This window comes from Tyto alba, unplaced genomic scaffold (genome assembly GCF_018691265.1).
Source record: "Tyto alba isolate M040663 unplaced genomic scaffold, T.alba_DEE_v4.0 Super-Scaffold_39, whole genome shotgun sequence".
Lineage (NCBI taxonomy): Eukaryota > Metazoa > Chordata > Aves > Strigiformes > Tytonidae > Tyto > Tyto alba.
The window spans coordinates 11,735,826-11,750,857 of NW_024881314.1; the positions used below are offsets into that span (position 1 = coordinate 11,735,826).

Below are 15,032 nucleotides of genomic sequence, written 5' to 3' on the forward strand. Positions count from 1 at the left end.
CCCAGTTCTGTCTTCCAGCAAGGAGCCTTGCAAGAGCCCTAGAAACCAGCAAGCCAGGACCATACCCACTGGGGAACTGGGCCTCCCAAAGGGTGTCAGAAAGGGGATTTTAAACCAAAAATTTTGGTTGGTGGCTAAAAAAACGAGAAGATACAGCCAGCCAGATAACTGGTCTGGTGCCACAGCCAGTAATTGCTATGCTGCCCAGACACAACCTGCTGCAGTTGCTAGGTCCCAGTTTGGACCCTGGGGGAGGGCTGCTCTTGCAGGGGCTCGCAGGGGGGGCATAAGCCAGGCAGGGCGGTGTGGCTGCCTGCTGTGCCCTGCCCAGCCCCAGCACACAACGCCAGCGTTGCTGCCTCTCCCTGTCCCTGGGCTGTCCCTTCCATCCATGTCTGAGGCAGTGCTACCACTCCTTTCCTGTGAGGTAGGATGCAGGTGAAGCGTTGCATCTATCTGCTGGGTTGCAAGTGTTATCCTACACAGAGAAAGGAAACACAAACATATCTGGTGCCAATGCAACGGTGCCTGGTTTTGATTTGGGACTGGCTTTGCATAGCTGAAACCCCATAATGTTCTGGATCTTCATGCCCAAGTCTGAGTGTGTTTGCTGATGTTAAAAAAGATGGACTGCAGATGGAGAGCCTTGTATGGTCCCAACTTTGGCAAGATGATCTCTTTTCCCACGTGGACATACGCAGATTTATTGACAACTTTTGCACATGTAGGACACAGAGCTGCAAATTCTGTGCATCCCTGGGAATCCTAGCAGGGGAACACCCTACCAGTCCATTTTGAAAGTGGAATTTAGCCGTGAGCTGGGAATCAGCATCTGCCTCCTTCTGCTTTTGCTCATGGGAACCTGCCTGGCCCCGGAGGCAGAGTTTGCTGGGGTCTGTCTGAACTGCAGTGACAGCAGCTTGTAGGGGTGCAGCCCAATTAGCATTAGATGACTTTCCGAGTCGTTCACCCTCATACAGTTAAACACAGGCACAAGCCCATGTGAAACACATGGCGCATTAGTCAGGCAGTGCATGAACAGCCAGCACAGCCAACCCGATGCTGGTGGCTGCATGGGTGCTCGTGCCTGCCAGCGTGGGCTGCAGTGCAGACAGACCCCACAGGTCTGTCTGTTTGTTCTCCAGGAGGTGATTTTTGCATGACTGTAAGTCTTTGGGACAAGGAAAATATAAGCAGTGGTAAATCAGAGAGTAACTGTGCTCTTGCAGACAAGGTGGACAGCCCTTTGCCAGCTGCAGTGTACCTGTGCCAGATGGGAGAGCAGTGTGGGTAGGGGTGGAGAGCAAGTGCCCCCAACTATGCATGTATAAAATATGTGTCAACTACACCCCCACACACATAGGGTATGCTGACTGACATTTTTAAAGGATGAAAATGTGTTGGTTTGTTTTTTTTTTTTTTTTCCTAGGATGAGAGAATCGTGAGTTGCTCATACCCTCACTTTAATTGCTTTAGCATCGTATGTGCAGATCAAACTCCCGACAACAGCACAGTGGCTTGATAGCCCGGCCAGAGCATTGTCAAAACACATTTTGCACAAAAGTTTTGGCTCCTTGGAAAGGATGTTTTGCAGTGGCACAGAAGGAAGGGGCTCTCACGGGTGCCGTGATGGTAGCTGGGTTGCAAACCCGGGCAGGGCAGCCCTGCCGGGCTCACGCCAGCGGGCAGCCTGGAGCACCCCGGCTCGGCAGCCGGCGTGAGCACAGCCCAGCTCTGCTCGCCTGGGCGGACCGTGTTGAAATTCTGAGTCTGTCTTTATTTAGCGCAATGAATCCCGAGGGAGGTGATGCAAGGAACAATTTACTCTGTGATTTACCATGGCCCTGGGGAATGATTAATGATAAACCTTTGCGCATACTTGCTGCAAAGCATACCGGAGCCATGACTGTAACATCTTGGGGAAACAGGCATCTGGTTTGAGCTCTTGCTGTCCCATTGCGACATGGGGAAGAATGAATCTCAAATGACCAAAAACCACCCTGGAATGTATGTTTTCTTCAGCAGGAGAAGGTGGAGAAAGGTTATCTGCCCCATAATTTGGCAATGGCCATCCTGAGAGGCAGATGCTGCAAGAGGATGGTGAGGGAGCAGACTGTGGATTCCCAACAAAGACTTGATTCTTTCAACCTTCACTTTTCTTTTCCTGTTTTTTTTCCCCCTTTTAGCAACAAGGAGTCAACCCCAAGGGGAGCAGCCCCTCCTTCCCAGCCTGTCCCAGGCACCATAATTTTGATGCTTTGTTTTGTTAGGGCAGGTGAAGATGTTTCTTGCAAGGTGCATGTGCTACTGGCTGATCCAACAACAGCAAAACCAACAGGCAGCAGAGGAAGCACTGGGTTGAAAGCACACCTTGCCTGAGCAGTGAGCACTCAACAGGGGCCGAGTGGGGATGTGGATATTTGCAGAGCAAGTGCTGCAACACAGACCCTTTGGGAGCTGTACCTGGTGCTTGCTGCTGTTGTTTTAAGAGCAGAGGATGAGAGCAGCCTTGGGAAGGCCAACTAAAAAGCAAACCCAAGGAAGCAAACAGTAAAACAGCCCATGTTCCTGAATGGGTTGTGTGAGTGTAAGGTCCCCTTTAGCAATCCTTTAGCTTGCATCAAACTAGAAGCTCTTCTGATTTGAGCTCTGTGCCAGTGCAGCACAGACTGATTTTAGAGAGAAAAATAAACATTTGTAGTGCTCTGTCTTAGCATCCAGAGCTGTTGTGGTACTCCAAAGCAAATGTGCTCTCAGGGCACCTTTGATCTGTGAAGCAAAATCAAATTACCAGCAAATTGGGTTGTAGATGCACTCACAGAACCCATCCGACAAAGCAGACGAGCTACTTGGCAGTTAGGGCTGAATACTGGACTGTGTGCCCTACTGTGGGCAGTGCAGCTGGCAGGGGTACCCAGGCATCTCCGTCCCCTGAAAACTGCCCTTCGGCTCGTATGCAGTGGGGTTAGTAGCTGCCTAGCCTGGGCAGCAGCTCCTGTGGGTTTATAAAGGTTAATATCTCTAATCTACAGACATCAAAAGAGTGATCCACCTACTTATGCAGGGGGCAATAGGAGACCGGCTTTGCTGGTAGCCTTTGGCGCATCGATTGCACGTGATGCCGGTGACACCATCTTTACAGGGACATTGGCCCGTGGTTTGGTTACAGGTTTGGCCGGCGGCGCCCACGGGATGGCAATCGCACTCTGTGGGGGAACACACAACAAGAGGGTCAGGGGGAGAGGAGCGCGGGCGGCGTCGCGGCGTCGGCGGGGAGCGGAGCGAGCCCCACGGCTCCACCTTCTCTGCAGCTGGAGCTGGACCTCTGGCAAACGTCCCGTCCAGCCAGCGACCGCTCCGACCTGAAACAGAGGTGGCATTTGGCAGAGGGAGTGTGCGTGGCCATCACTTGGGCGCAGGGGGGATGGCACCAGAGAGGGGATGGCTCAGCCACAGCCAGCCCTGATGCGGAGGTGGAACTGCAGCCAGGACACCTTGCCCAGGGCAACAAGTGCTCTACAGATCCAGGGAGGCAGCGTGGGGTGGCCCTGCTCAAGGATACCCACCCATGGACACTGCAACAGCCTCATCCCATGGGTGCTGTGATCAAGAGTTTGCAGGACTTGAAGAGGAGGGGAGCGGGCAAGGCAGCACCTCCGGAGGACTCCGGCAGCCACAGCACCTGCTGCCCCCACCCCAGTCGGCTTCAAACTTGGGCTCCCTGGAGCAGTGGTGGGGCTGTAAGGAAGAGGTACAAAATCAAGGAGCATTTCATCACCCCTTCAGCACACGAGATCTCAGGCAGGAAGCAATTGCTTTCAGAGTTGTTGGGAATTCACTTCATGTGCACTACAGAAAAAAAAAAAAAAAACAAAAACAAAAAAAAAAAACCAACCCAACAAAACACTCTCCTTTCAGTGATTTCGCTCAAGTCCTTCCCCGCTGAGTAGCATCCCTGGCAGCTGGCACTGAGGGCGCAGGAAGGAAATGCCCTTGTGGGATGCAGGCAGGCTGGAGGACCTGCTGTTCTCGGCCAGATGGATGGAGGCTTGACGGCAGAGCTGGGCAGATGTGAAGGGTTTGGCAGGGGATGTAAATACTGCACTTGAAATCATTCACCATCTCATTTCCCACAGTGGGACTTACCGGCGCAGCTGTTTGTTAAAAAAAAAAAAAAAAAAAAAAGAAAGAAAGAAAAAAAAAAAAGCATCGGGGCTTGTTATCATCACTGCTCCAAAAGGATTATGGCCTCGCACATTTGTTAACAGCCCTGATTTCTAAGAGCTGCGAGCGCCGTGCCAGACTGTGGTCTGCCCCTGCTGAGCGGTGGCAGGGAAAGGCAGGAAAGCTTTCCTTTTCTTGTGCAGCATCCTCAGGAAAGAGCCAGCCAAAACCCTCCCTGGGGAGCACTGATCCTGCTCTCCTTCTGTCCTCAGGGAGCTACTGGCCAGAAAGAGGGTTTGGAGGAAAACCTGCCCCACTGCCCAAAACCTGGAAGGGGCTGGTCTGTGGGTCAGGACCAGTGTGAGCGTCTCCAGCCGATGGGCTTGGCTTTCAAACAACCCCAAATCCCTCAAACTGAGCATATCACTCCCATGAGGGCATGTGCTGGACCCTACAAAGCTTCTTGGTTTGCCTTGCACCCCCTTGGCTGAGACACCCTAAATCTGACTCATTTGTCTATGGCAGATCACACCTCGCCTTCATTTGTGTTGGGTGTCCAAGTTTTGGTGTTTGGCTGGACTTTCTCTCCAACCTGCCCCAGCACCATCCTGCTCCTGCTCCCTGTGCCAGCAGCTCCCAGTTTAACCTTTACTGGGCAGCAGCTCCCAAGCTGGTCCCCCTCCCAACAGGGTTTGGATGGTGCCTGGAGCCCCCCTGCGCTGGGATGTCCCCTTCTCCCTGCACAGGTCATCCCGTCCCTGTGCAGCCTACCCCAGAGCACGAGCAAACTGCCACCACCCCCCCAGCTCTGCCAGTGCTGGATGGGAAGAGACTGAGCCTTGCCAAAACCTGATGATTTTGCACATGGAAAGGGAAAAAAAAAAAAAAAAACCAACAAAAAAACAAACAACAAAGCTTTTGCTTCTTTTCTCCTCCTTCCCTAACACTTCTGGTTTGGGGGTTTTGATTAAAATCCCTACTCTCCACCGCTGCACTGAGCTGCCTCTGGGAACCAGCCACTTGCAAGCCTGCCCATAGTGGAACACTTGCTTTTCTCTCGAACCCAGGAAAAGTTTTAACATTGAATCAGTGTGGCTGGTGATAGGTGCAGAGAGCAGAGTGACGTTTAGGTGGGAAAACCTGCATGCTACAGCCCCAAGGGATGGCTTCAGTATTGCTGGGGGAGAGGAAATAAAAATACATTAAGCAAGAGCCTGAAGAAGGGAGAGGAAATAAAAATACATTAAGCAAGAGCCTGAAGAAGGACCAGGAGAGAAAAGAGTTAAAGAAGAGCAGAGAGGCAGGAGTTAATACAAAAATAAGCAAATCAGGGAAGGGTTACACAAGAAGAGGCAAAGGGCAGGAGGATGGGGAGGAACATGCCTCATGTTTCAGGCGTCCCCTCTGGGGCTGCTCGTGCTGGTTTCAGGCATCGCCTGCAAACCCCCATCCTGTGAGTAATCCTCCCCCATGTGAACGGATTGCACTAATTTCAGTGGGACCGCTTGGACAAGAGAGGGAAGGAAAAAAAAGAAGAAAAAAACTAAAAAAAAAAAAAAAAAAAAGCCTTCATGATGAGTAAGACGTACAGAATCAGGCTCCTGGAAGACAGGCTGCAGAGCACAGAGCACTCTTTTGGACACCACATAAATAAATAGAGATGCTGCTTCTTTCTTCCCTCATGAGGTAATGCCTCAGCACAGCTTGTCCAAAGCTGCCGTGGTTATTTTTACAGCCGTATCTGTCTGAGGTTGTCTACTCCCTCCCCAAGCCGGGCTCCTACGAGGGCTCTGCAGCACGGGCGTTAGCTGTGTCCCCACGGGCACGCGTGATGTGCCCCAGGTTACAGAGCAGACAAGTGGCTGAGGAGCTGGGAATCACCAGCCTTTGGTCCAGGACCTCAGCAGCAACCCCCCGGCTGATTGCTGATGGCTCCGCCAGACACACTGTGGGGTAAATCCTCTCTGGGTGTAGGGACGTGCTTTCTGCCACCAGTCCCCAACTCTTCATAGCAGCACAGGACCCTGTGAGGCCGGGACGACTGCCCTGGGCAGCAGCACTTTGTTCCTTGAACACCTGACCCCATTTTGACTTTTCTATCTTTCAGAAAACTCTCCGACTCAGCAGCAACTCAAGCCTCCTGGCACAGGGAGACAGGAGGTGGTCTAAGCAGTGTCTGCAGATGTACATTTGCCGTCCCTATCCCAGAGGAGCTGAACCAGTGCCAGCAATTATGAGCAATTAAAGGCAATTTGCAGTTCCCCGGCCAGTGCGAACACTTGCAGCCAGCACTTACAGGCTCTTCTCCTTCCCCAGCCATGGAGTAGCTGAGCTGTTGGTGGTTAACGCTGACTTTTCCAGTACAGTTAAAATTTCTTTGGGTTGTAACCCCAAATTGAGGAAAGACTGCACTATGGTCGCAAACGGGGTTGTGATGGGTACAAACACCACTTTGGCATCCTCACTGCCTTTCTGATAGGCACCTTTTGATTCACAAAACGTGTTTTCATGTCTGGATTTCCCTGGGTGCAAGTGTTTGTCTGTCACCCACCAAAATGCAGAATATCAGCTGCCCTCTGCACTGAGCTGAGCAGAGACCATGAGGCACCAGAGCTGAGAAAACCTCACTGATCGGGAAAGGAGGGTGCCTGGGCCATCACTGGAGATAGCAAGGGGGATAATGGCTGATTTATCTTCTGAATCCTTATGCCTTGCTTAAAAGAATGATTCCATAGAGGAGGATGCAATGGTGCGGTGAGTGAGCTGGGAGAGGAGCAAGCAGGACTGATGGTGGTGCAAGAAAATGACGTGCCTTTAGTCTGTTAGTTCACACAGCATCAGGGGGAAGGAAAATAACTGCCATGATTTAGTTCTTTCAGAAAGTCTTTAAGAAAATTCTTCAATGAGTGTGACAGAGATGATCAGGAATTGCTAGCAAAAAAATGAAGTTATTTTATACTTAAAAATCTGGCTGTGGAGAAGAAAACAAAGAGCAGGAATATACGGTGAGGCTTTAATGGGGACTGAGGGCAGCAATAAGGGTGCCTCTGCCCAAAAAAGCTGATTTTTCTTATGTGATAGCTATGACCTGGAAAGCAGGGACGTAACAGCACTTCTAGGTGACCACCTTCAGTTTGGCTAGTCCAGACGTGAGGAGACCACGTAGGTCTTCTGTGAGACCTACCCACACTGGCCAAATGTGGGAGGGGATAGCAGACAAAAACCAGTGCGCAGAAGGAGGCGTAATTGGAAGGAGGGAACAGGATGGCTCATACATGCTGAAAGGTCTCTATTAACTGCAACCACTCCAGGAAAAGATCTAGGAGTCAATGAAACATCTGGCTGATTGCAACGGAGCTCAGAAGAGCAACAAGATAGTAGGTTGTATTATGAAAGGGGTAGAGAGTAACGCTGAATATAATATCATGACACTATAGAAATCAATAGCACGTCCTCAGCTGGGAAGCTGGAGTGAAAGGCACGGAGAGGCACCCATCTGAGGGCGATGGAAAAGATTAGAAATGCCTTGCCAAGAGACGATGGAGGGATGCCAAGTAATGCACAGCGCCGAGAAGGTCAGACAGGTGCTCCTCTTCACTGGTCCTTAAAATACAGGAACAAAGGGACATTCAATGCATTTAAAAGGCAACCTTTTTCAATGATAAAAGGAAATGCTTCTTTGCACTGCACGTAATTAACTCGTAGAACTCATGCTACGAGACACCATGGCAAAGACCCAACAGGATTAGATAGGCCTATGAATGAGAACATCTGTAGTTACATTAGCTGGGATTAATATATATACGGATATAAGCACTCCAAGCCAGCTACTAACTGCCTGCAGTTAGGAAGAGATTTCCCCTGTGGGCACGCTATTGCAAAACTGTCTGCCGTAGAGTTTTATATCTCTGTCTGGAGCTTCCAAGACAAGCCACTATTATATGCACAAAGCTGCTAAGGCAGACCATCATCCGCTCAAGCATAGGTAATGGTGCATTTCTGTGCTTCAGCTGAGATTTGGCTGGTTTGGGGCTAAAAAATACCTGAAATCAAATCTTAGGACCATGCATGAAAGGTTGGAAAATGCCCTGGAAAAGTGATTGAATTTGCTGGGATGTCTCTGACCCACTGAAGGTTGACAAATAGCATGACAAAAATGCAAATATTTTTCCACCCCTGGATTTTGGTCGGAGGTATTCCCAGCTGCTAATCTTCCCCCCACACGTGTGTTGAAAGGTAAACAGAGGGATAAATCTCCAGGCTTAGCTCTCTTCAAGTGTGACCTTTTCTGAGAAGGTACCTGAAAGAACCTGAATTTTTTGAGAATTAGCATCTCCCTGTTTTCAGGGAAGCCATTTCCTTGGGAGGTTTTCAGAATGATGAAAAATCCATTTGACTGAAAACAGAAGAAGGTTTGATTTCACGGCGTGTCCAGATTTTCTCTTGTCACACTGTATCTGCAATGATAACAGACATCACAGGGCTTCCAGATTTAAAAGCCCAAAGCATGACTGCTTTATGGCATGCCGTGTGCTAAGCAGTAAAACAGCAATGCGTTAAACTGGAAAAAAACACCTTAATTTGCAGTAGTCATTGATGAACATTCCTGTATTGAGAAAGAACCTTCTTCAGGAAATCACACTCAGTTTTAAGTATGAATGTAAGTCCCACATAGCCAATGTGCCTTAGGTACACATTTGTATTTAACCATGCTTTTTAAATACTTTTCCAGAATCATGGCCAAAATTGCCTCCCTTTGGTTACTTTCCTTCTTTCCTCCAAAGACTCCAACTGGAGTAAAAAATGTGGCTACAGAAGCTTTCTCCTGAAAAAAAAATGCACCAGAATCAAGCTTCTTGTGTGAACACTTCGATTCTGACAATATTTTAATCAGCAAAATATCAAAACAATTAAACTTAAATTGGCCTGTTGCTTCAGTAATGCAGCCTGCGTCATCCTGATGCAGTAAACATATTTCACTTAGTCTTATGTTTTAGTATTTAGAGGTATGGTTCAGATATTATAACTTAAGCAAGCTTTTTTGTAGTTGTAGTGTTATTTTGTTTCCTGCTCCACTCTCTTTAGTAACTCGGGTACTTTAAATCCCGTTTCCAGTGAACATGTCTGACCAGGGAATGCAAAGGGGTGAGACACTCCTGGGTGGGTCCACTTGTCCCCCCGTAGCTGTAATCCATCCCAAAGGTGACCCCAGCCTTGAAGCTGTCCCAAAGACCTGACCGGGCCACGCTCTTTTCAAGCAGATTTGCTTTGGCTCCTGTCTTTGGGGAAACAGTTCAAGACAAGCTGTGCTCCTTTCCTTTGGAGACCTACCCTGGTTATTTGCCTGCGGGCGAGGAGCGTTATGATCTGAAATCTGTGCACCTGAGTGGTGCAGAGAGGTTTGTGCTGGCTCTGGGAATGGGATCCTGTGGAGATGGGCGAGACCACGTTTAATGGCAGAGCATCTCCACCACGGGTGGCACATCCTGCAAATCCCACAGATTTATGCCATGTGGAAGAGAAACTGTGGTTATTTAGTGTGTACCCACCCAGTCTGGCCCCAGCTAGTTTGCTAACCAGAAGCAGAGGTCGAAATGTCTCTGTGTTAACTCTGAATACTAATAATGGCTTTAAATATTAACTGTTAACTGCTTTGCAATGAGATCGTCAGCTTGTCTGAGATATTGTGAACTGGATTTAGTTCTCCAAAGGATCATGTTCACGCACAATGTCCCTCAGCACATTCTCTTGGAGATTTAAAGGTTTCTTGCCAGCAGAAAATGAATTCCCCCTTTTATCAGGCAAAGCCAAATAATCTCTTGGCGTTTCACAGTGTCCCTCCTCCTGCGCCACTTCTCAGGGCTCTCCCATTTCTTCCTCCTGAACTGGCACTCAGGGAAGCCAAGGGCTTTGGCGCCCTGCAGTTTGGGCCAAATTTCACAGATTAGACCTTGTCTTTGTCTTCTCCATAACAAGTAACAGAAGGGGCCCACAATGCCTCCAGTGAGCAAGAGTCGCTGCTAATCCGGAGGGGGCTTTGAACCACGGTAATAAATCCACTTTTTGGGCAGGCGTGCTATGGGCAGGAATTAGCGATACAGACAATAAGACAATTATGGCAGCACTTTCCAAAATGCTCGAAAATCCTCTTGTTAAAAAATTGTTCAAAATTCCCCTGTCGTCTTGGAGCTCCACCTTTCGGGTGATTGCAGCGGAGCCGGAGGAGCTGCTAGGGAGAGCAGTGAGGATGCAGAGGCACCCGGGGATGGAGCACTGGGGCTTCCTTCTCCCTGCTTTGCCGGCAGGACTTGGGTCTTGTCGTGGAGGATGTCATCCCTTTTAATTTTCAATCAAAAAATGTCTAGTCTGGTCAAAGACCCCCAGGGGGAAGATCTGGCCAGACACAGAGAGCAGCTTAGTAGGGTACAGTCCCTGGGTACGGTGTCCTCACAGCTCTAAAGCAAAATAAGGCTCAACCTGCTCTCATGGGAGACATTGCATGAAAAAGAGTGGGTTGGAAAATACTTTTATTGAGGGGAAAAAAAAAAAAAAGGCAAACATTTTCTCCTCCTGATGTGTTTTTAGCCTGGCTCCTGAGGAAATGAGGTTCCTACAAGCATATTCTCCCACTAATAATATTTCAATCAAATCTGGCAGTGGAGCAAAAGTCTCAGAGATAATGAGGTTGCCACAAACCTCACAAAATGAAACGGTTGGGTAGATGAGAGAGAAACTCTAGAAAAAGCTCAGCAGAGGGGGGATCCCTTTGCACAGCCCTTATTAGACACTAAAGCATCCACAGGGAGGAGAGCCCCCTAACACTCCAAGTGCTTGTGAAAAATTGCAGTGAGAGCTCCTGGGACACAAACCCAGGCCACTGATTTGTGACGCTCTGAGGAGTGTACATTTAACTGGAAAATACCTCTTTTTCTATCAGGAAAAAACTTTTTCATTTTAGTATGTTTAAAATCAGAAGAGGGCATGTGAATGAGCAGGACTGAACTTTGTTTTAATGTTCAGGACCTGAGAGCCTGGAGAACTTTTCACTCTTGAGAACTGATCTGAAGCAGGAAATTATCTCAACGGTTTGAAAATATTTATGGGGAAAGCAAATTATTCCTTTTTCTTTCCTCTGTCTTGGAGGTATGCAAAGGTCTGGTTACGCAAATGAATTTAGCAACTTTTGTTCTTAGTCTGAGATTTGTGATGGAGAACTGGGTTTTAATCCGTTTTAGTTTTGTTTGTTTGTTTGTTTCTGTTTTGTTTTTTGGTTTTTGTTTTTTGTTGTTTTTTTTTTTTTTTTTAATAGTGTGCGAATTCCCCTCTATTGTGTCGCACCCTGCCACTTCTGAAAAACCACAGTCCAAACCTGCCCTTCAGGATTGCTTATGGATATATTTCTGCTGAAAAACCAAACCCAAACCACAGTTTTGAAGGTGGTCGGCCCCAAATTTATCCAGTAAAACTCCTCTCAGGCACCATCATGGCAAGGATGTGATTTTCCAGAAATGCAGAGCTCTTGTCAGGGAACCAGCACTGTCTAAATTTTCCTGATAAGCTAGATCATCCAAATGTCTGACATGGATGTGGGGCTCAGCTGTGAGCTACATGTCCCCTCTGAAGGTGCTGGGGGGGGTTCCAGGCTGCAATGGAGAGTTCAAGGTCCTTCAGAGGGTCTCTGGCTGAGCCGTCTCCACGTCTTGGCTTCCCAGATTCAGCAGAGCATCTCGCCCCAACCTCTGCGAACCCCACACAGTGCTGGCAGTTCCTGCCACGGCTTTTACCATTTCTGCATGCTTTTTCAGCTCATCCACCCGTGGGGCGGCTCCTCTCTCCCGTGCTAAAAGTGATGGAGTTCTCCCATTGCAGATGCATCTCTCCACCAGCTCACCTGTTGGTGTACCCCTCCTGGGAGGTGGTGCTTTGGGTCCTGGCTTTACTCATTTGGGTGGAAGAAGCAACTGTGGGAGAGCGTCCGTGGGAGCGTGACACGTGGGGCCTGGCCAGGGCCCTGGGGGCATCTCCCATGGGAGTGGGTGCGCCCAGCATCCCCTGGCCTGGGGATGCCAAGCGGAGCCGTGGGCCGGGGGGTGTGTTGCGGGTCGGGCCCCTGCCCCGCAAGATGCTGCCGTGTCTATGTCCAGATGCAGCTCCTTCCTCACCTCCCCTTCCCTGACCAGATCTGTTTCAAATTCGCCTTTAAACGCAAGTTAGTCTCTACCAATTTGGCAAAGTCCAAAAGATGTTCCTAGAAGAGAGGGAAGCTTTGCTGCAAAGGGCTCTGGAAGTGCCGATGTGGCTTTTTGGAGGAGAAGGGGGGGGCCCCAGGCTGTGAAGCAGCCCCCGTCCCTTGGCACTGCAGCGGGGCTGGGGTGCACAACATCTGCCCAGCCCAGCGACCCCAAGAGTCGGGGCTTGCAGGGGAATCAAATCATGCAGCAAAACACGCCTAGGTGGGAGCAATATGTGAAATTACTGACTTCCCAGGAACTCGAAGAGAGCTGCAGCTTAAGGAAATTTTTGGCATGGAGATGGTTTTGCTCTGATCTTATCACCAGGCACAGACAAACCTCTCTCTCCTTCTTCTTTTTTTCCTCACCTTTTGTTTCATTTCCTTTTTTTTTTTTTTTTTTTTTTTTGGTTAATGAGCTTCTAAGCCAACTTCTGGAGACTGTAGCAGACCAGAGACCCCTGGCATGTGCACTTCATCTGGAAGGTGGATGGCAGAGCCTCTTTGCCCATGGCAGTGCCCCTTGGTGCTCTGCTAGCCCTGGGGCAGGTCTCCTACCAGTCCTCTGTGCTTTCTCTGAGTATACAGGTTTTGATCCCAGACTGCCTAAAATATATTCCACTGAAAGCAAACATCTGCTTACACGCTGCTGTGTTGTGGGAGGTGGCCCTGATGGTAAGCCAGAGAGGAGAAAGTCAGCAATGAGTTTCTGGGAACACTGGAGAGCAGGATTTAACCCTTATCCCAGTTAATTTGCACCAAAATGGAGAACCGACCCCAATACTGGAGCACTTCCAGGGGCGGATACACAGAGAAGCAAAAAGTATGACTGCCTCAGATCGCCAGTGGCTACAAATATGAAAGTGGAACGTGGTATCTGTTGTCCCTAAATGTGTGCCCCAGTGCGTGGCGTCGTCGCCAAGCGTGGAGGTGATGGAGCTGCCCTGGGCTGGGCGAACGGGCTGTGCATGGCTCCGACGTTTGGTTCGTTCCTCACTGATGGCTCACATAGATCAGGCTTAATTAGAAAGTCCTTGAAACTGGAAGGCAGGCGTGGAAAGGAGAGCAGGGTGAAGGCTGGCACACGGAGCCCCATCTGGCTTGAGACAATTAGAAAGTATCTCAACCACTGCGTTTGCCACAGGAATATTCCACTGCTGCGATGCAGAAAACTCTTCCTGCTCCGGCTCACACGGAAGCAGCTGCTTAATTTGATGTAGCTGCTCATATGTTATTAAAATTGTGGATCTTTAAAAGCCGACATGGCCAAGTGGATGTCTTGCATTGAACTCAAGTCTTCACTAAAAAAAAAAAAAATAAATCATTCCTTCTCCATGTTTTCACACTGCAAACTCAAAACAGTTTAAGAGTTTCTGTAGTAATCATGTCCCTTCTTTGCTTTGGGACCCTTCCAGCCCAAGCGGGTGAATGGTGCCGCTCTGCCCTGTCCTGGAGGTGCCATGGAGGTGGTGGCACTTGGTGGCAGTGGCACTCAAGGACACTTCCACACAGCGACCTATGTTCGTGGGACATCTTAAAGCTGCATTTCTATAAACTTTCTCCAACTGGTTTGTGTGTGCCTGGGGGTTGCTGATGACAAGTTTTAGATGCAGAAACCATAAATCAGTGCTCAACACTTGGAATAATATCGATATAAAGAATTACGGGGCCTTGGGGAAGGGGGTGACTAAGGCACAGCCACTAACAAATGCAGTATAGAAATACAGCTAGAAAATTGTTCTTGCAGCATGCCCTATGGAGAAAATAAAGTCTGTGTTTGATAGATCAATGCCTTGAAAGTTTAGATTTTCTCCAGTGATGTGATTTCTCAGAGGTGACCAAGCCTTGATACAAGAACTCAGTCCAAGTCCTGCCAGCACTAGGGGTTGGCTCATCTCTCATCTAAATGGTAGCTCCAGCTGGTCTTCAAAGAGCAAGAAAAGGAGAAAAGGAAGGAAATTTGATAATTAAGGACGACTCCCTGGGGGGAATTCATAGAAAGTATTGCCTTGGACTTTGCCTTGTGAAACCACAAATGAGCTGGACTGGAGATGGGCATCAAAACGAGGTTGCTCTGGGGAGAGGAGCGTCTCCTTTAGGACACACTTCACCTCCTCCTAAGGTGGACACCAAGGGTAGGTCTCCTGCACTGATGCCCAGCACTGACGGGGTCCCTGCAGTGGCAGAAGGGAGCCTGTGGGAGCTGGTCTTTGCTGCAGACAAGGAAAGGCTGGGGACAGGAGCCCTGCCAGGAGCCACCACTGGTGGCCCCAGTGCCCTGGGGAGCCCTGATTTAGGGCTCTTAGCCAGGCCATCCCCGTGTCTTTGGGAGCTGTTAGATGTGAGCTTGCCTACCCCCCGCCTAGCTGTGGTTTGGGGACCGTGGTGGCAGGGGACATCTCTGAGAACAGAGGGACGCTGACCACAACTGAAACCTGCAGAGATACAGCACAGACAGGCTGACAATCCTGTCCTACACTGGGACGTGGCCCATGGGACGCCAGTATGCTGGTGGCAGCGATCCCAGACTCTGACGTCTAATGTGGGTTTTACCCCAGATGCCTCTTGCACCCCAACTTCTCAGAGGGGCTCCAGGCAGCAGGAAGAGGTTACATCTGCCCTGGCTTCAGCCTTGTGG

The 15,032-nt window shown here is 49.4% G+C and overlaps 1 protein-coding gene across 1 annotated transcript in view; it reads right to left on the reverse strand.

Moving 5' to 3' along the window:
• The window catches only part of NTN1 (netrin 1), a 107,473-nt gene that overhangs the window by 33,249 nt on the left and 59,192 nt on the right, over window positions 1-15,032 (reverse strand). Inside the window, exon 3 of the mRNA XM_032992114.2 lies at window positions 3,057-3,206. Coding sequence (XP_032848005.2) covers window positions 3,057-3,206 — 150 coding nt within the window. The remainder of the gene's footprint in view (window positions 1-3,056; window positions 3,207-15,032) is intronic.